General features: G+C 38.4%; 1 protein-coding gene across 4 annotated transcripts in view; it reads left to right on the forward strand.

The window, feature by feature from the left end:
- CELF3 (CUGBP Elav-like family member 3) overlaps positions 1-20,396 on the forward strand; it is a 1,127,909-nt gene that overhangs the window by 646,843 nt on the left and 460,670 nt on the right. For all 4 annotated transcript variants that reach the window (XM_044079943.1, XM_044079945.1, XM_044079947.1 and 1 more), the window contains exon 3: positions 12,944-12,992. In XM_044079943.1, the coding sequence (XP_043935878.1) occupies positions 12,944-12,992 (49 nt within the window). The remainder of the gene's footprint in view (positions 1-12,943; positions 12,993-20,396) is intronic.

Here is a 20,396-nt window from a genome sequence, read left to right on the forward strand (position 1 = left end):
CAATTACTATTGATAGAATGAAGGACTTAATTCAGTGTGGGTAAAAAGAAATTGCTAAAACCCCATCCACGGTATTATTACTTGTTACAACTGGATATTTTCATCTTGCTAGCCTTAGAAGATGGTTTCCTTGCAAATAAGTGATTTACCTGATAGTAAACTACCAGCTCCCATTTGTCTTTTGAAATCCCAGGACAGACCTGTCAAATTTTACTTCTGTCAAGCAACTTACTGCAGTTAACCCCATTCCTTCTGATAAGACATGAAAAAACTTTGATAGGCTGAGGAAGAATGTTTATACTTCTTCCACCTTAATCTTCTAAATACTCAGTTGTTAACCTAACATGTCTAAGCTGGCAACATGAGGAAATTAATGGCTGACCTAATTTTTCAGAGAATGTGGTTCTCACAAAAGAAGAGGCAATTAAAAAGCCAACTGATTATGGGATTTATTGTCTGTCCTTTCAACCCCACTCTGGCATCCTGTACAGTTTCCCAAAGTCCAGATTTTCACTTCCATCTGTGATGGTAGATAACATCAGACACTTAAATTCTGACCATTCTACAAAAAGGCTATAACTGGCAGTAAGATTTCATTCCTCTTTTACAAAGGAGTCTGATTAATTTATTCAGTCAATCTACTCTATTCATTCCTGCCACAGTATGCTTTCTCAGGAAAACGTCTTCTCTCAGATCAAGCAGAGGCTAAATTCTATTCAGATATTTTTCTGGTGCCAAACAATGAAGGAAATTGGACTCCTGTTCTAGACTTCCTTTCTAAATCTTATCATCATCATCCAAACTCTTGAAGATTTCACACATTTTTTTTATGTTTTTCTGTCCTGCACTTTGATTATCATAAGCTCATAAACTCCAGTAGTGCTAACTTTTTACTCTGCCCAACTGATGATGGATCTGAAACTTCCAACTTATGATATGACAGTTATGTACTTACATTAGATTAGTGTTGCTAATTTAGATTTGTGTTGGTAATTTCATCTCCATCATCACCTCCACTCACCATCCCTTACCTCAGACCTGATGACACATTTGTATTTAGGGTTCTGACTAGAGATATTCTTCTCTATTGTAATGCTTGCCTTCTCTTGGCTGTCGGAAATCTGGAGTAGAGTCCTTAGTCATGCAGGATTGAGGGTAGAAATTGAAGAACTAAGGTAGTCTGAGAAATTTTAGCTACCAGGCCAAGTCCTGCTTGTTGGACTAAGCTCTGCTTGTCTTAGTTCTCTAGCTGGCAGAGATAAAGTATCCAACACAGGTTTGGAGTTATGGTAAGTATGTAACTTTCATTTCTTGACTTATAGTGAAGCAATCTCAGATGTTTCTTTCCACATCAGGTGAATACCGTAATTCGTTTAGAAACCAGTCAAGAATGGAAGAATATTGGAACGGTATTAGCAGCATGTCCTAGAGGGTAGTGACATATTCATAATGCTGTATTCTCAGATGTGTCTAAGGAGAATGCAGTCTTTGTTAATTTCAGGACTTGGCATACCACGTATACCGACTTATGTAGATATAACTTTGCCAGGCTACATTTGTACCTTCCCCTCCCACATTACCCTGTATTTCTCTCCTCTTCCCCACTCTATTCACCAGTTTCTGCCAGCTGATAAATGCATTCTGTTGGCGACTAATGACCCCAGGCTACAATTTCTGATTTCATTTGCACATTTTTCTATTCCTTCCAGTATTGAGTACAAGCTGTTGACTTTATTCTCCTCATACATTTTATCCTTGGAGTAGATTGAGACATTTATTGCAAAGTTAAAGTATGTTCTTGCCATTAGGGTCTTTTCACCCTTTAGTCATACTGTTGCTTCCATTGCCCTTATCTGCGACTTCTGGTGGATATGGATATCCATCTTTTTTTTCTTTCTTCTCTTTTTTTTTTAGTTAGGGCTTGGGTCCTCTTTAGCCAAAAAATCTCATACTTTAACAAGTGTGACTGAGGTAACAGATTACTTTTGCCAACAGCCAAGAGTCATGATAAATGTAGATATTGCTTAGGTCCTTTTTTTCTCTCTCTTCTTTATTTTTTAAGTATGCTACTGAGGGAGAGTAGGGCCTTGTGGGTAGGGGGCACATTGTTGCTGAGAAAACAGCCCAACATGCAGTGGTGCAACCTGTAGCAAACAAAAAAAAAGGAGGAATACATTTCAGTGTACCATGTTGAGCCCCCAGAACAGAGGAGCAAAATCTGATTCCTCTCAGTTAACTGGATCCCAACATTGCTGGCCTAATGACCGTGGAATGCAGTAGTCTGAAGAGATACTCACTCTAATGGTATTCATGCCACTCCTGATTCCTACTCCGGTCTCATCCTGTCAGAAGTGGTCAGCAGATGTTCTCTCTACACCTGTTACAGTGGTGCAGTTTTGCAGTGAAATATGTTAGGAGATTATCACATATGGACATTTCATCCCATCCATGTCCAGACCAAAATGCCCAGCTCTGTCCTTGCTGGATATGCTATCCTCATCACAGAGTACAGGCAAAGGAAAGAGGATCAACAGCTCTAGGCCCATATTGGATCATAACCTAAGTAATCTCATCACACAACAGCTCTTTTACATGGTCATGCTGTATTCCATACTATCATGTTTATCAAGAGGAGACTGGATGTATTATTTTGATCTTCAGGACTCTTACCTACACATAAAAACTGCCTCCTGCTGCTTCAGAATAGGCACAAGTTACCCCTAGTTCTTGTCCCTGCTATTTGGTCTTACCACAGTCAACCCCCCAGGGATTCTCCCAGTATTTGGCAGCAGTGGTGGCTTGTCTCTATCTACAGAGCATTACACTATTTTTGTACTCGTTTGACTGGTTTATAATCATGTCCACTAGGGCAAATGTCATCAGTCACCAGCATCTTCTGCTCTATTTGCTCTCATGGTTGATGGTCAGATCAATTCGGTGAAGCCACAGCTCAACTCCACATATGAAGTCTAGATACTGTAGCCCATACCACAACTTGATGCATTTATTTGACTTTGGACAGAATGCAGTACAAATGGAGACAGTTTGGCACAAGTGTCACAATCAAATCTCAGCAGACTTTTCTTCAAAACACTGTGCTATAACAGCTACAGTTGTTCCTAGGGCCTATTATCAGGCACTTCCAGCCACAGCCCATAGTATTCCTTTTTCTTGCTGTCTAGACTTAAAACATACAGAAATGAGCCTTATTTCTATATTGCAAAAGACATAACAATGTATTAAAAGATGTAAGCAATGCCAAAAGAATGACATGGCAGGAGATAAAGTCAAGGCTGCTTTGTACCTTTGTTTGTTATTAAAGAACCATTTCAGAGCGTAACCATGGATACTGTTGAATTCCAATCACCACAGGTAAGAGGTATGTCTCGGTAGTGGTAGTGGATTATATTGCTAGAGATTTTAAGGCAATAGCTTGATCCTGTGTTGAGGCAAAACAGATGGCAAATGTCCAATTAAAAGTTTTCACTACCGTATGTTTTTCCTGGGAGGTAAAAGAGACAGAGGGGTGACTTTATGCCAGACATGCTGACCTGTTTATAAAAACACTGTGGGCAAAGCAATTAAACCCTACACCCTACTATTCACAAACAATTTTATGTGAAGAAGCTTAATTCTATTCTCAAGATGATAATTGGGATCATTTACAGACTAGTTTAAGTAGGATAATTATCTGCTCATCTTAATTTTGCAAACAGGAAGATGCTCCAAAATTCCACAGGTATATGACCATTTCAGCTACTGTATGGTCACTGGGCAGGGTACTCTAGACTTAATTCATGATAAGTAAAAGGGTAGAGTTGATTCCCATAAAGAGTCTGTTGTAACATATGTACTAAGTTGGAAAACTAAGTTTAGAGAGCGGATGGAGTTGGCATAGGAGCAGCTCATGAATGAGATCAAATGGGGACTTGCAATGGATGTCATGCCACAGCAGATGATCAGTCCAACGTGGTAAAGATAATCAGATTCCAATTAAAAAGAAAAGGTGTGTGTTAACCAGGATAGTTGTCTGATCAATATGGACCCACTTCATCTGTAGCCCAGGAGAAATGTCTGGTTAAATGACTTGCTCAATGTTACACAATAGGCAAGTGGAGGCAGAGGAATCAAACACTGCAGTACTAGAATATGAAGGACCAAGTAACTGTATAGAGCAGTACACCCCTGTGCTAACTGCCAGGAGAGAGAGAAATTCTTATATAACAAAAAAAAAAAAAAAACAGTAACCTCACTGAAGTACTGAACTAGGACGTTTGCTGCTGTTTGTTTTCTGTCTGTGACCTGTGAAATATGGATTCCTGTATTTCTTTTCCTTTATTGTGGAATATGGACATATGAACACTATTCGAACCTTAAGAAGAAAAACACTTTTGCAGGCATTGTAGAGAAGAGAAAATAGGCAAGCTTTCCTAGAGACAGCGAGCAATAACATAGATAATCAGTATTTGTATCATCTACAGTTGGTGGATATTTTTAGTAACTGTTTAAAATATTTTCGTAACTGAAAAAGCTGGACATTGACAAGGCTGTTGTCAGCAAGAGTGTTCGCTAACAATGGTTTAATCAGTACTTTTTGAATGATGAATTAATATATTTCCAACTATCTGTTTAAAATATAGTTTTTAGCTCTTCTCTGTCAATCAGATACTGAATTATATATGTTTTACTGGTCTTTTGTATGCTCTTACACATTTTTTCCTTAAAATATTTTCATTTATTCAATTATAAACAATTCAGGCTCACATCTTATTCATTTATAAGGATAACCTCACTTCCCTGGTATTACTGTTGGAATCCATCCTTTTTAAAGTGAGACTGATTATAAGATACTATAATTGAATGTACTGGTTGTCTCATTGAAAGAGTGTTCAGTAACTGAGACCTTTGTACTAGATTGGTCTTGTTGGTGACCACTATATCATGAGTTGTAGAAAGAGGTTGTGGCACTGGAGAGTTATCATTACCTGCTCTGGGAAAGTGCGGTGTGTGTGTGTGTGTGTGTGTGTGTGTGTGTGTGTGTGTGTGTGTGTGTGTGTGTGTGTGTGTGTGTGTGTGTGTGTGTGTGTGCGCGTGTGTGTGTGTGTGTGTGTGTGTGTGTGTGTGTGTGTGTGTGTGTGTGCACTTCTTCATGAAAATAAACATAGTTTGGTTAAGCCTCGCTTACTGTTGGTAGTAATCCACAAAAAGGCACTAGACCAAGGTGGATAAAATCAGAGGCAGTAGGACTGTAGGATATGCTTTCTGATTTGTGGGTATCATGAACAGGATATTATATGAGGTCTTGTCTGCAGTTACTAAGCTATGAAAATTATTTTTATATTGTTATTATTGCCTTTATAATTTTTGTCATGCATTTTTGATAGTTGCATTACATTGTACTGTCTACACTTCATTACTAACCTGTCCTTTGTAATAATGTTCCGGGACCTGAATGGTTTTATTTTATCTTATTTTATATATTTATATTTTACTGAACACTTTAATCCCACTAGGCTAAATGATATCTTCAGGGGAGACCTGAGGTGGTATTCATTATAACTATGGAAAATTTGCCCAGGACACAAAGGAAGTTCTCCTACTTTTCTCAATAAGTGCCATGCAATCTTTATATCCACCGAAGCTATCACCAACTCAAGCAGATGGGGTCTCAGTTTATTATCTCATCCGAAGGATGGCACACTCAAGAGTCCAATGCATTATTTTTTACTTTAATTGTTGCTTGTGTAGCAAAGATAAATTATTCACAGCTTCTAAAGCCATTGAATAGATTTCCAATACAGTCTTGTGTTGAGTTCTGTGTGCGAGTCAGTGCAAGGCCTACAGAAGTTGTTTCTGTATGAACCTCACTACAAGAAGGTAATTTTTTCTCAGTTTTGAAGTGCAATCATTGTGCTGCATGTATTGCAATAATATGTCATGCTGTTTGAACTGGCATAACTCTTTTTACATTAAAGCATAGCTGGTTTAATCATATTGCTAGATTTGCCACTGGAGCAGCATACAGAGCACATCACTGTCTGAACCTAAAGAATCAAGGGTGGCTAGAATTGCCTATCCAACTTCAGTACAATCCGCTAATAGTAGCACATAAAATTCTCTACCAACCTGAAAACACACCTGTACTTAATTATCACCCCTTACAGCAACCTGAAGACACTTCACTCATCCAACAAATTACTAGTCCAAACAGGGCCGGCCTTAGCTGAAATGACGCCCTAGGCAAAGTAGTACTCCAGTGCCCCTTAAGCCCCACCCACACCATACTAATGCACACCCCTGTAAGCCACATCCACAGGTAGGCCACTTCAGTCTTTTCCTTCAATAATTTAAATGCATAGGAATAAAAGATACCTTGTTATGTAGTTAAACTGCAAGTGAAGGACGGTGGAATTTTCCTTTAATAAACCTGCTTTATCTATTGCTCCTTCACACATATTTTACTATAAAAGTCATGTCCACAAAAAATAGAAGCCCATGTGCCTTGTTTCAAAGGATTGCTTAAGTTAAACAGTTTAATTTACTTTGGGGTAGGCGAGTGAGTCTTACTGCTCAGTGAAAGTAGAATAGCAACCTCTCTCCTCCCTGTGTACAGTAGCTTATGCTAGAATAGCACAAACACAGATATCCATTTGCTAAACAATACAGTCTCGCAATGAAAACAGACTTAGCATAAGCATTAAACTTCTCTGCATTGAAATGGCATGAAAGCCCACATTCATAGAAAATGCATCTGGCCATTAAGTTTATCTTTGGGCTGTTTTCAAAACAGACTCCTTGCACACATTTTTAGGGCCATGCATGCATGTATTCGTTCTTTGACTCACCTTCCCGATTATAGTAAATTATATTCCTTGTATAATACCACTGCCACTTGTTAGAAAGTGTTTTAAATTGCAGTTTAACGTTCTTTTAATAAGCAATGAAAAGATGTATAAAATCAATAATAACACTATTCATTTCAGAAAATTTCAACCATAAAAGGCTAGACCTGTCATTACAATCCACCAATATCACTCAATGCACAATCTTGTAGAAGTAAAATCATCTGAATAATCCCACATTAAAGAATGAAGAGGTTGCTACTGGCAAACAACTTTACACCTCAATGCTTCTTCAACAAATTCACTGTATGTTGCCCTTGAAGAATTGCCTATATTACAATTAAAAATTTTAGAAAAACAAATAGGAGTGCTCAGTAGCCAAAGTAGTCGGAATGCCTTAACGCAGTTTTATTGAAATACAAAATAAATAGCGTTTTCGCTACTGCATACATGTAGCTTCCTCAGAGGCTAAAAACACAGAAAAGGCGCCAACCAGTTTTTATACTATAGGCTGCCTAATTAAAATCAGCTGTTATTCGTGAAAACATCACTTCCTTAAAGTTACACAATATATTTTCTTAAAAAATGTTTTCTTAAAAAACAATCCTAAAAATCTATCCTGAAACATTTTTAACAATTATCAACAATAATGTATCATGTCCCTATGTTAGTGATAAATTCTTAAAATTAAATGCATTTATGGTAAAAACAAATAACAAATTTTATGAAGCACAAAATAATGTTTTTTGTGCAAAAATGTTATAATACTTTCTATAAGAAATTAGTTTAACAAATTTGGCAAAATGTATATGCGCACACACACCAGGTTAGACATTCTGATCACATCCAAACCATAAGTAAATTCATGTTACAGTTCTAAATAATCAGCGTAAGTAAGCCTTATATTTTAATACAGGGGCTATATTACAGCTTTCGTTTAAACCTGGCATATTGAAGGCATCCAATTTAATTCTTTTTTAGTTGAGAAATTAGGTAATAGACCAAGAGTGACATTCAGGAGAGGTAGCAATATTAAAGAATTGTTACAAACAAATGTATTAAATCAAGGTCTTCAAAAAACTAAAGGGTGTTTCACTTGTGGGTCCTGTAATTGGTGCCATGTCGTGAAATCCGGTAGTTCTTTTAGCATAGGCCAACAAAAATTCTGGATTAACTACAAAATAAACTGTGACACAAAATCGGTTATATATGTTGCTCTCTGCGTATGCTGTCCGGCATTTTATGTCGGAAAGACTGACAGAAAATTCAGAGAGCGCATATACCAGCACATATATGCCATCAGAAACAAAAAAACTGAGAATGCGCTTGCCAAACATGTGGAATCTAACCATGGACACAGCTTTGTCTTTATGGGCATTGACTGCAAACAGAAATCTATTAGGGGAGGACCTACTTCCTTATTATTAGAAATTTTAGAATTACACTGGCAGCTCAAATTGGATGCCTTCAATATGCCAGGTTTAAACGAAAGCTGTAATATAGCCCCTGTATTAAAATATAAGGCTTACTTACGCTGATTATTTAGAACTGTAACATGAATTTACTTATGGTTTGGATGTGATCAGAATGTTTAACCTGGTGTGTGTGCGCATATACATTTTGCCAAATTTGTTAAACTAATTTCTTATAGAAAGTATTATAACATTTTTGCACAAAAAACATTATTTTGTGCTTCATAAAATTTGTTATTTGTTTTTACCATAAATGCATTTAATTTTAAGAACTTATCACTAACATAGGGACACGATACATTATTGTTGATAATTGTTAAAAATGTTTCAGGATAGATTTTTAGGATTGTTTTTTAAGAAAACATTTTTTAAGAAAATATATTGTGTAACTTTAAGGAAGTGATGTTTTCACGAATAACAGCTGATTTTAATTAGGCAGCCTATAGTATAAAAACTGGTTGGCGCCTTTTCTGTGTTTTTAGCCTCTGAGGAAGCTACATGTATGCAGTAGCGAAAACGCTATTTATTTTGTATTTCAATAAAACTGCGTTAAGGCATTCCGACTACTTTGGCTACTGAGCACTCCTATTTGTTTTTCTAAAGTTTGTTTCCTGCTGGTTCATACAATTAAAAATTTGATAAACTGGTAATATTTCAAAAGGAAATGACTAAAACTGACAAGTTCATAGTTACTACATATCTCATACAAAGGAGACACACTCAGGAGTGTAAAACTGCTACCCCCCTTGTAATGCACCAAATAATCAGCAATCATTTAGGAGTTGCAATATCAGCACTTCATCTACATGGTGTGGGAGTAGAATCCACAGCTTTCTGCACCAAAGGCAATTATGCTACTAATGCTGCTTGCAAATTCCCTGTATAATAAGGCAACATTTGTTAGTTAGTGTGTGTTTTAAATTTGTAGCTTTGTGCTTTAAATTTGTAGTTTTGAACATTTTTTCCAGTAAGCAATGAAACAATGCATTTCCCAATAATGACAGAACTGCCCATTTCAGAATATTTTAACTATAAAAGGCCACTCAAACTTCTATCATTACAATCCATCAGTATAAGTCAATAAGCACAATCTCTGCAGAAGTAAATGTCATCCGAATAATTCCACATTAAAGAGATTCGTAACTAAGGAAGAGGCTGTTACTGGCAAGCAACTTTATATTTCAGTGTTTCATCTACAAATTCAGTGCTTGCTGCCCTTTAAGAATGAATTGCCTATGTTACATAAAAAAATTGGTAAAGCCGCGGTGGTGCAGCGGTAGCGTTGTTGCCTCACAGCAAGAGGTTATCCCGTTCGATTCTCAGCTGGAGCGCCTTCTGTGTGGAGTCTGCATGTCCTCCCTGCGGTCAAGCGGCATTCGAAAGACATGCGTGAATGGGCGTGCCTTCGTTGAAGGTTGGGCATTGGGCTGGCACCTTGGCACCATAAAAATCTACTGCCAATCATTAGCAGACCGGAGTTCCGCTGTGGCGACCCCTAACTGGGAAAAGCCAAAAGAAGAACAACAACATAAAAATAATCTGGTAAACTGGTAATACTACAATAGGGAATGACTGAGAAACCAACAAGTTCAAAGTCACTAGGCATCTTAAACAAAGGAAGACACACTCAGGAATGCAGAACCACTATCTCACCTTAAAATGCACCAAATAATTGGCAACTAGGGCATTACATACAATGCCTCCATACCTCTCAACTTCTTAGCAAAAGAGAGCTGGACAAAGCCTAAAATATTGGGGGGGGGAGGCAAAGGCTCCAAAAGAAGGACAGATTATAAATATTGCTCTTATAGACTTAAAAACTTGCCAAAATAACAGCTTAGCAGGCATTGTCTAAAGGAAATGAAGACTGAAACTCAAATGTATAACATTTAATTATTTCAATCTTTCGTGATTTTCCAGAAAACCACACATTTTATGAGGAATAGGCCAAAAATATGAGGCAAGAATCTGGATGTTCTGCAAACATCTGTACAGCTGAAAGATATACATACCTCTCAACCTCTTACTGCAAAAAATCTGCACAAAGCCTAAAATAACATGGATGCAATGGCTAAAAATTAGGGACAGTTTGAAGTAGTGCTCTTTTTAATTTAGAAAGCTAAAAGAATAACAGCATTTGTATCAGCATATATTTTGTGAAGAATGCAAAGTTTAAAACTCATATACATATAATTTTGTGACTTCAGTCCTCCCTGATTTGTTAGAAAACCACAAACTTTATGAAACAGACAAAAACTATAATGCTAAATCTAGACACTTGAAAAGTTATGCTAAACAAACACACGCGCACGCACACACACACGCACACACAAACACACACACACACACACACACACACACACACACACACACACACACACACACACACACCTACTCTCACATAGCAACGCACACCTTTTCTTTCATACAGCAACTAACAACTAGTTTAAATTCCACACAGTCCTACTCTACTCTCTCATACAACACAGACACGCACTTTTTTCTGTCATACAGAAACAAACGGAACCACTAAGTTTACATTACACACACACACACACACACACACACACACACACACACACACACACACACACACACACACGCACGCACGCACACACACACACACACACACACACACCTACCTTCTCTCTGTTTGTCTGGTCTGCTTTGGGACACATTTAAAAATGCACTATATGCAATATTTTGTAAATGTATAATCATCACAGATAAAGCGATTTTGCTACAGACTTTCACCATATCAGCAACACACATGTACACACATCTACTCTCACACATTAACACACGCACACTATCTCTCGCAAACAGAACAGCTAAATTAAAATTCCATACACATACATACATACAAATACACACACACTTTCTCTCTCATACAGATGTGAGTGGCTTAAATTTCACTTAAACACAAACACACATACACTTACCTTCTTTGTAAACCAAATGGCTAAACGCGGACACACAGACTTGGCTTATTTCTTAAAAGAACTGCTAGTTTAAATTACGAGCAGGCCTGAAGAATGTATTTACGTCCGCGCTGGCGTCATGATGCATGCATGTTAATGTTCCTTCTTAAGGTAACAGACTCGTGCACTGTGATTTTTTTTTTATTTTTTTTTAGTCTCCAGGCCAACCTGCAGCTGTAAGTGGGAGGGTGCTCACCCCCCTCATGCTATGGATCAGGCTTCCTGAACAGGGAGCTGAGAAGAATGCAAATTTTATTAATTAAAATAAATAAATACTTAACAATAGTGCTCTTTCTGAGGCCGGCCTGTACGGCGCCCTAGGCAGTCGCCTAGTTCGCCTATGCCTAAGGCCGGCCATGAGTCCAAACCCTCAAAAGCAACAACTCATGTGGAGACTATATGCCAACTCTGTTGGTAAAACATGGAACTCACTTCCTGCTGAGCTTGCTTCAGAACCTGTTCTAACCCAATTAAAAAAAAATCTAAAACAGTACTTTAAAAGGCAATGGCTATGTCCTTGCTCTAATCCTGACTAACTCTGGCAATATAAACATGTGCTAAAGAGGTCTTTTGGCCACCCCTACATTGCTTCCTAATTGTTACTCTATAACAAATCAGATTTATATATGACAGAATGAATGACTTTTGTCCTATCTATTGTATCTGCAACAGTGCTTTAACTTGATTAATGTAACAGTTTTTTTGTATGTACGTATGGAGCTTTTCTCCCCGGGCCTCCGCTGAAAATGGACAAGTATCCAGTCAGACTATCCCAGTCAACAAATGTAAAATAAAATAAAAATAAAATGAAAATAAAATAAAACTCCATTCTTTTTTTTTTCAGGCTGTACCAGCACTATTATTTAACAGTAATGAAAATATTTGTGTGTGTGTGTGTGTGTGTGTGTGTGTGTGTGTGTGTGTGTGTGTGTGTGTGTGTGTGTGTGTGTGTGTATTACATTTTAAAGGTCAGCGTTTTAGCATAAAGCTGTATTTTTCATGTTACAGGAGGCATGTTTATTCTCCTTTCTTGGGAGTATCTTGTCTGTAGTCACATGAGGTTTGGTCTGGGATTGTAGTCTGACATATTTAACTGTTTATGGGAATTACAGCCTACTATCATATTTGCTCTTTATTGTCATTCTTCATCTAAAGGACTGTAGTTATCAAACTTTATTCCTTCTTTCAGACAGTAAGTGAGAATAGTTACACCTGTACACAGTTAGTGATGCACACGAGATAAATGGTGAATGTGCAGATGTCTTTCAGTCCGATATCTCTGTAGGACACCATCATTTGCAAGAAGTTTGTACACTTACCATTCACCACTAGTGTATCGCAATCTGTGGACAAATGCATCACCTTTAATGCGGAATGACTAAATAAATTGACAGCTGCAAACATCTATATGGAGAAAGAAAGTAAAATGGAATGTGTGACTGACAAGACTGTGCTTTCCCATAAATAGTTAACTAAGTCCCTGAGTCCCTGAACATAATAACAATAAAAATAATATTTGCTATCAACAAACTGAAAATTCAGAGTCATACTGTTATGCACGTCTTTGAAAGTTCAGGAGTGATATTGTATGTTTTTGTTCACTGCAGACTAATTTTTGTACTTGTTTCCTTTTTTTCTTTCTTTTCAGATGAATCGGCCGATCCAGGTGAAGCCAGCCGACAGTGAAAGCCGTGGAGGTAGAAGTCTCAGTATCTCTGATATTTTAAAGTTTTTTTTTTGATAGATGTTAACCTTTTATGTTCCATTTCATATTCCCCTTCCCCCAACTCTCTTTATTCCTTCCAAAGCCACCCCTTAACCCTGCTGTTTTTTTCATAAAATGCCAGCTTTGACAGACTCAAAGGAAAACACTGTCCCCCTGTGGCTAACAGCTAGCCAGATTTCAGGGCTTTGTTAGTGGCTTTTAGTTTATCGCCTCAACAATAGTTTGAGTCAAGCAACCTTTTTCATTTGTTGAAATTGTTTTTATTTTAATCAGGAACTTGTAAAAATTACGTTTAATTTAGGCCACATTAAGAGAGATTCTTTGCTGCCTGGAGGCTCAGAAGATATTTGTCAGTCTTTAATATCTCTTGTTGCCTCTCTGAGCACTATATATATTTATAATTTTCAAGGCCTTGCATCTACAAAAATCCTTGGAGCACTGAAATCATCTCATATCCGTTCATAAAGGCTCATCATTACAGAATTGGTAATAAATTACAGCAATTGTATTTTGGAGAAAAAATAAAAACAGTATTTCTCAGTGTGGTATACCTTCCGTTTTCTTTAAATTCTAGACAGAGGTATTGAGATTTTTTGGTTTTCAAATGGACTTAGCCAATTGTAGATGTGAAGTCAAATTTATACTTGGTAAGATCTTCTAATGACCACTGGCAAACATTATGGATTAATAACTGTTTAACAGTTACTTGCTTAGGAAAAAAATGCTGCAAAAGAATTGCACAGTTCTTTGTATATTTTTTCATATATTAGGTGCAGTCTCCAAAACAGTGCTACTGAATGCTGAGACCAGCTTTGTAGGATTGATGAGAATTAAATAATATTTATTTTATTTCACACAATTTAGAGATGTTTATGTAAATGAATACATATAATTGCTTTGAGTCAAAGATTATTGTCTTATTTTTTGAGGGTAATATTTAGTTTGAGAGGGATATTGTTTTCCTAATAGTGTAGTTAATCTCACTACCAGCATTCTGAAATACTGAATAATTAGTCAGTAGCACAATGCCTTAGTAATTAAAGTCTCCACCTTGCATCTTCAGTTTTAGGGGTAAATCAGTGTAAAGGATGTTTATTTCCTTATTGCCTGGTATTATGTAAACCAGCACTTGCTTGAACTCTAACTATGAAGTTTTTATGTTCATGTATTTTGTTTTTCTATAGGTGTTTTTGTTTTTCTCCCATTGCTCAAAAAGCAGTAAGTTTAACTTGCTACTCTGTGTGTGTGTGTGTGTGTGTGTGTGTGTGTGTGTGTGTGTGTGTGTGTGTGTGTGTGTGTGTGTGTGTGTAGTTGTAGTATATTGTTACTGATCACACACACAAATTGTTGAGACATGATTATTCTTTAAAAAAAAACATTGTACTTGGCTATCTTTGTAACACTGTCTTTGAATCACTAAACCAATTCAAAAAAATGATCAGCTAAATGGAAAAATAATTACCACTAGCTTAATATGTCTGTATAATTGTACGGGTAAGGAAACAGTGCTTAGTACTTAACAGTGAGTGTGGGGCCCTTAATCCCCCTGTACAAAAAAAAAAAAAAAACAGCCGATTTTTTTACCATGGTCTGAGGTTGTGCCTTGGAGCATGCTCATTAGGGTGTCAATCTTTTTGAGTGTCTATCTACTGAACTTCAGTACAGCATTACAGAAAACACGTTTATATATATATATATATATATATATATATATATATATATATATATATATATATATATGTGTGTGTGTGTGTGTGTGTGTGTGCATGTATGTGTATATATATATATATATATATACATCTACATCACTTCACCTACAACTCATTTCACTGACTCTCATTTCACTGACAGCTTACAATGCTGAATTTCAACATAATAGATTTTACACCGCAGACAAGCACATTTACAACACCAATGACTAACTCTTTCCAGAACTTAAATACTACTTACTTACCCTCTAAACAGAATCCGGACAATATAAAACCTAACTAGGTGGGGGGCCGTGCCCCGCAACTATATATACTAACTCTAAGATCACACTACAGTGGGGAAAAGGGCATATACCTTTTATATGCCTTACAGTACTCTACACGCTGCCACTACTGATGGGAATGCACAAAAACATCCACCATATTACTTTAGATACTTCCCACAAAAATGTACCCACATTTAGAAACACTACAACACTACGTTCTACATGACTATTGGTATTCTGACAGTCAGCATTATAAGTTACAGTAATTCTTTTTATCACAAGCAAGTTACAGTTGCAGGGAAACCCACATCATGTCTATAGCTTAAAAGTTGGTGAAATGACAGTAAATCAAATGAGTTGTCGGTAATTTGAACTTTAGTGATCTGGACTCGGGCAAATGAAAGTTAGTCAAATGAGCTGTAGGTGAAGTGAAGAAGACCAATATATATATATATATATATATATATATATATATATATATATATATATATATATATATATATATATATATATGTGTGTGTGTGTGTGTGTGTCTATATATATATATATATATGTGTGTGTGTGTGTGTGTGTGTGTGTGTGTGTGTGTGTGTGTGTATATATATATATATATATATATATATATATACATATATATATATATATATTAGAATAGTATATATATATATATATATATATATATATATATATATATAAATATGTATAAAGTGATTTAGATGTATATTTTTTATTGCAGTTTATTAACTGGGTAATTGGAATAGTCAAATGACCATTTTCATCCATGACCCAGGCTTTTTGTCATGCACAAAATAATCTGACGGTAAAAATACAATTTAACATTTGATCTGATGTTGCCCTTTTCATTCTTCCTCAATGATGGGTTATGAATCAAACCCTTGATCTGACTCTGCTGCATTTTCAAGACTTGGATACTAGTCTTGAGCTCCTCCCTCTACCCACAATGCATCACACTATCCCCAACTCCTCAGATCTTGTTTGCCGTTTTTACAAGGTTTGATCTGGTCTCATCCTTGTAAGAGTTATTTTTTTTTTCTAGTGGTTATGACAATTCCTTCTCTTTAGCAAATTATGTAGTTACTACTACCTCCTCTACCTACCCGCTTGAGTTTTTCAAAGGTATTAGGTTTTTCTGCTTCCCTTTTCCCCTGTCTTAGTGCTTTGGCACTCTCTGTTTATTTACCAAAATACAAAAAAAAAATAGATTATATATAGCTGGTTTTACTTTGCTTCATTGCTATCATTTAGTTGGTCCTTGTAATGTATACTGTATATTTTGTACTTTGAACTGTGCTGCTTTTGTTGGTATCTTTGCCAGTAAACAGCATGTCAGACAAACCTTCAGGGTTTAAATGTTGTTGTTCTTGTGGGCACAATATTTCCAATCATGATGCCCACAAGAAATATGTGTATTGTTTGGGGCCTGAACTCTTGTGATTGGCTTGCTATATTTGTGCTGGTTTCAGTCCTTGAGCTATTGCTGATTGCTGTAACAAACTTACCTTAAAAGTCCTACTTCCAGCCTCTTCATCTTCCTCCCCAGAGGCTCAAACCTCCTCAAAATAATCAGTAGGGCTCCTCTGACTCTAGGATGTTCCCTCAAAACTCATTGAGGACTTCTTCAGAGCTTCCTACTAAATCTACCCAGACTTTGGATCCAACCAGCTCAGATACTATACCAATGTCTAGTCCCTCAGATCCAAAGCCCTTTTCGGATCCGATCTGAGTTGTAACAGTTTCTGGTTCCCCTATGGCATCTACCTCTGGCTCATATCCGAACTCCTGAGTTTGCTATGAGATCTGTTTCCCAGCTTTGCCCTCTAAGTTGTTGGAAACCACTAAGAAACAGTCTTGACCTGTATCCATGGCTTCTTCCAGATCCTTTAGGAGTTTATCTGCAGCTGATATGGACAAGACGATGCAGAGATTCCTCTGGGCTCAGATCCAGATAGTGGTTCTTCCAACTCTGTCCCCTCTTAGATCCCTGAGTACACCTGCCCAACCTAGTCAGTCTCCTTCTTTGATCTGACCAGCGATCTTGGAGTCCCATGATCCTAGATACCTGAGAGAGTCAGGATCAGATCCAAGAAAGCCCCATTTCTCGACTAAACCCTCCTCTGATTTTTGTTAGAACAAAGTGGGTCTTAGATCCAGGATGTTGGCTTTGGGTACAAGCAGAGGTTTCGTTGTTAGCTCCATCACTTTCTATTGGTGCCTCTGCCATTGACAGCTCAGGTCCAATTCTTTCTGGAGGTCATGGATCTGGGGTTGCCCCTGTCCTCTCTTCCTAGACTGCCTCAGCTCTTAGAGAGAGATGGGGGGGCTTTCCCTGGGTCTGTTGGCTTTTCAAGTGGTTGAAAGGACCTTCCCTTTACATAAAGAGCCGTCCTCTTGCATCTTGGATCCTTCGCTTTGTCCCTTGTCGGGTACAAGCTCTGAGCCCATTATTCCTTCTCTAGGTCAGCCTCCCCTGAGTAGCCTCCATGATCTTCCCCCTGGGGAAGCTCCCCTTTGTTCTGACACCTCTCCTGAACACCCCACAGAGGAGGTCCCTCAGAAGAAGACTTGCAAGAGGAGGCACAATAACTACTGGATGATGTTTCCTTCAGGGACATCCTAGACATCTGTAGACAGAAAGGTGTCTGGTCTGCCCAACCTCCTCCTTCTAAAGAGTTGGTATTCTTGGAGGCTTTCTGAGTGGGCCTGTCTACATCTTGCGTGACCTCCTAGTGGACGAACTTGTTGATTTAGTTTCCTGCTGGGCCTGGAAGGAACCAGACACTGTCAAGTCTATCCCCAAATGTTTGGATAAATTTCTAGTCCTACTTGCAGACAGATCATATTGGAGCAAGGGTTGGAGCAAGGGTGTCTCAGTTGATATCATTGTTGTGATGGTGGCCACAGAAAAGGAGCTAGCCAAGCAGAGCTCCTCTGTCCATCCACCGAACAGGGAGTCCAGAGTAATGGACAGATTCAGAAAGCACATCTACACCTCAGCCACATTCATGCTGAAGTTGTTAAATTATTTGGCACAATTTACCCGCTTACAAAGAGATTTGATAAAGGAGCTATCAAACTCTCTCACTTACACCATGTTGGTAGAGGATCTCAAAATGATTTCTCCCCAACTGGCTACTCCATCATCCACTGAGAATTCCTCAAGGAGGTTGATCTCTCAAACAGTGGGTGGGGGGGGGTACCTTACAAGCAGCTGGTTCAAGCTCTGGTGTAAGGAGATATGCCTGGATGTGACTACATGACTTTTCTGAACCCTTTAAGGCATCTGTTGTTAATGCCCACTTCAGTGGCTCCTCCTTGTTTGGGCCAGCAGTAAAAAAAATCCTTGACTATAGCAAGCAGGAAGGAAAAACCCTGTCTGCTGTGGGAATTAAGTTTTCTACCCTCAGAGGACCTTCACTAGAAGGAGACCTTTCAGAACATGCACAGGGATAATTCCTGTAGAAGCAGAGGAGGAGGTTTTAATGGTAGATGTCAACCCAGAGGCAGAGGGGGGTCTGAAAAACCAGGGTTTCAGAGACTTCTTCTCGGATAGGCCCTATCAGCACTCCTGAAGAGCTGCCTCACTGTCCATCTCCAGAGGTAGTCAGGGGACATGTTGCCCTGCACCTAGACACTTGGACAGATCTTAAAGACAACACTTGGATGCTAAGTATAATATCTAGAGGTTATTACATTCCCTTTTCCCTTGCACCTCCAGAGCCCAGCGGGAGACTCCCCAACATTCCACCCAATCAGAGGGAGTACGCACCTCAATAAGAGGATTTAGAACTTAGCCCTGCTTCCTTTTGGTGCCAAAGAAAACTGGGGACCTGGGACTTGTTCTGGATCTAAGCAATCTGAATCAGTATGTGAAAAAGTCAAATTTCTGGATGGTTATGGTTATGTCTATTCTGGCTCTTCTGCACAAGGACAATTGGATGTGCTCTGTAGATTTCCAGGATGCCTATTATTACACCAAAATAGACAGGTGCTCCAGGAGACATCTGAGCTTTTGGCTGGGAGCCAGTCACTACCAATTCAAAGCACTGCCCTTTGGACTCAACATAGCCCCCCAGATGTTCACCAAATGCCTAGCAGTTATAGCAGCTCACCTGAGGCTCAAAGGATTCCAGGTGTTCCCCTGTCTAGACAATTGGCTCCTCACCACCCCACCAAGGCATGAACGTCTACATGCCAGGGATTATTTGCTTCAGATATCCAACTCCCTGGGCATCGCAATAAATCTTCCCAAATCCAACCTGACTGCTGTACAGAACCTAGAATTCATAGGAACTCAACTGGATACTATGAATCTAGTGGCTTCATTACCTCTTCACCACATCATATCTCTGAGGAATCAGGTGTGGGACTTACTGTCCCTTCCATCCCCTCTCCTGCAAGTTTAGTGTTACAATCTGGATCAATCTTAGCAGCTATTAATGTTAAGTTGTCTATCTCACCTTCATTCTTGCTGGTTGGGTTCGGAGCCGATCCTCGGCTCTGACTCAGCCATCTTCAAAAGCTTGAGAGCTGCTTACTGGCTCGAGGCCCCCCTATATCCCATGATGCCTGGCGCTAGATACCCAGATCTTGTTTGCCGCTTCTGCTGCGAGGTTGTGGTCGTATAAGCTTCTTTATTATTATTGCTTTTTTCTGGTAAAAAACTGTATTGATTAGTGTAGAATTAATCATTAGTTAGACTTTAGTAATTGTAGCTAGTTTTTCTTCTAGATAAGCGTTACCCTTCATTAAGAAACTCGTTTAAGTTAGAGAGTTCCCCTCCCCCCTACTCTCCCTTTTCCACAGAAAGGTTCTTTCCGTTTAAGTTAGAGGTTAACCTTTCTTTTCTATCTCCCTTTAAAAAAAAAAAAAAAAAAAAAAAAATCTTTTTCTTCTAATTAATCACTGTTAGTGTTTAGTGATAGTTTTCGTTATTTTTTGTTGTAGTGCTACTTGTAGTGAGTTGTGGTAACTGTAGAGTGTTAACTTTTACTGTTGGTTACCTTAACTATCTGTGTGGAAACTTGTCCTTGGTTTTCTCCCTAGGATGTCCAAGGATCCAAAACCGTCCAGATTCAAGAAGTGTGACTCATGCTGTCAGAAGATGTCTCTGACAGATGGTCACACTTCTTGTGTTTATTGTCTGGGTGCCATGTACCTGCAGGACTCTTGCTCGATCTGTCATGCCTTCAGTCCGAGTCCTGCAGGAGCGCAAAAATAAATTGATTCTGAGGGTTATGCTTAAACCCCAAGATTCACTGGTGAAGGCTTAGCCGGTGAAATCTTCCAGCCCACCTAAACCATCGGCTCCCAGTTCGGAGCCGTCGTTGGGTGAAGCCAAACAATCCATTTCGGCTCCGGCTGGAACCGATGTCCCTCCCT

This window comes from Protopterus annectens, chromosome 8.part0, assembly GCF_019279795.1.
Source record: "Protopterus annectens isolate FY-2018-M chromosome 8.part0, PAN1.0, whole genome shotgun sequence".
NCBI lineage: Eukaryota > Metazoa > Chordata > Ceratodontiformes > Protopteridae > Protopterus > Protopterus annectens.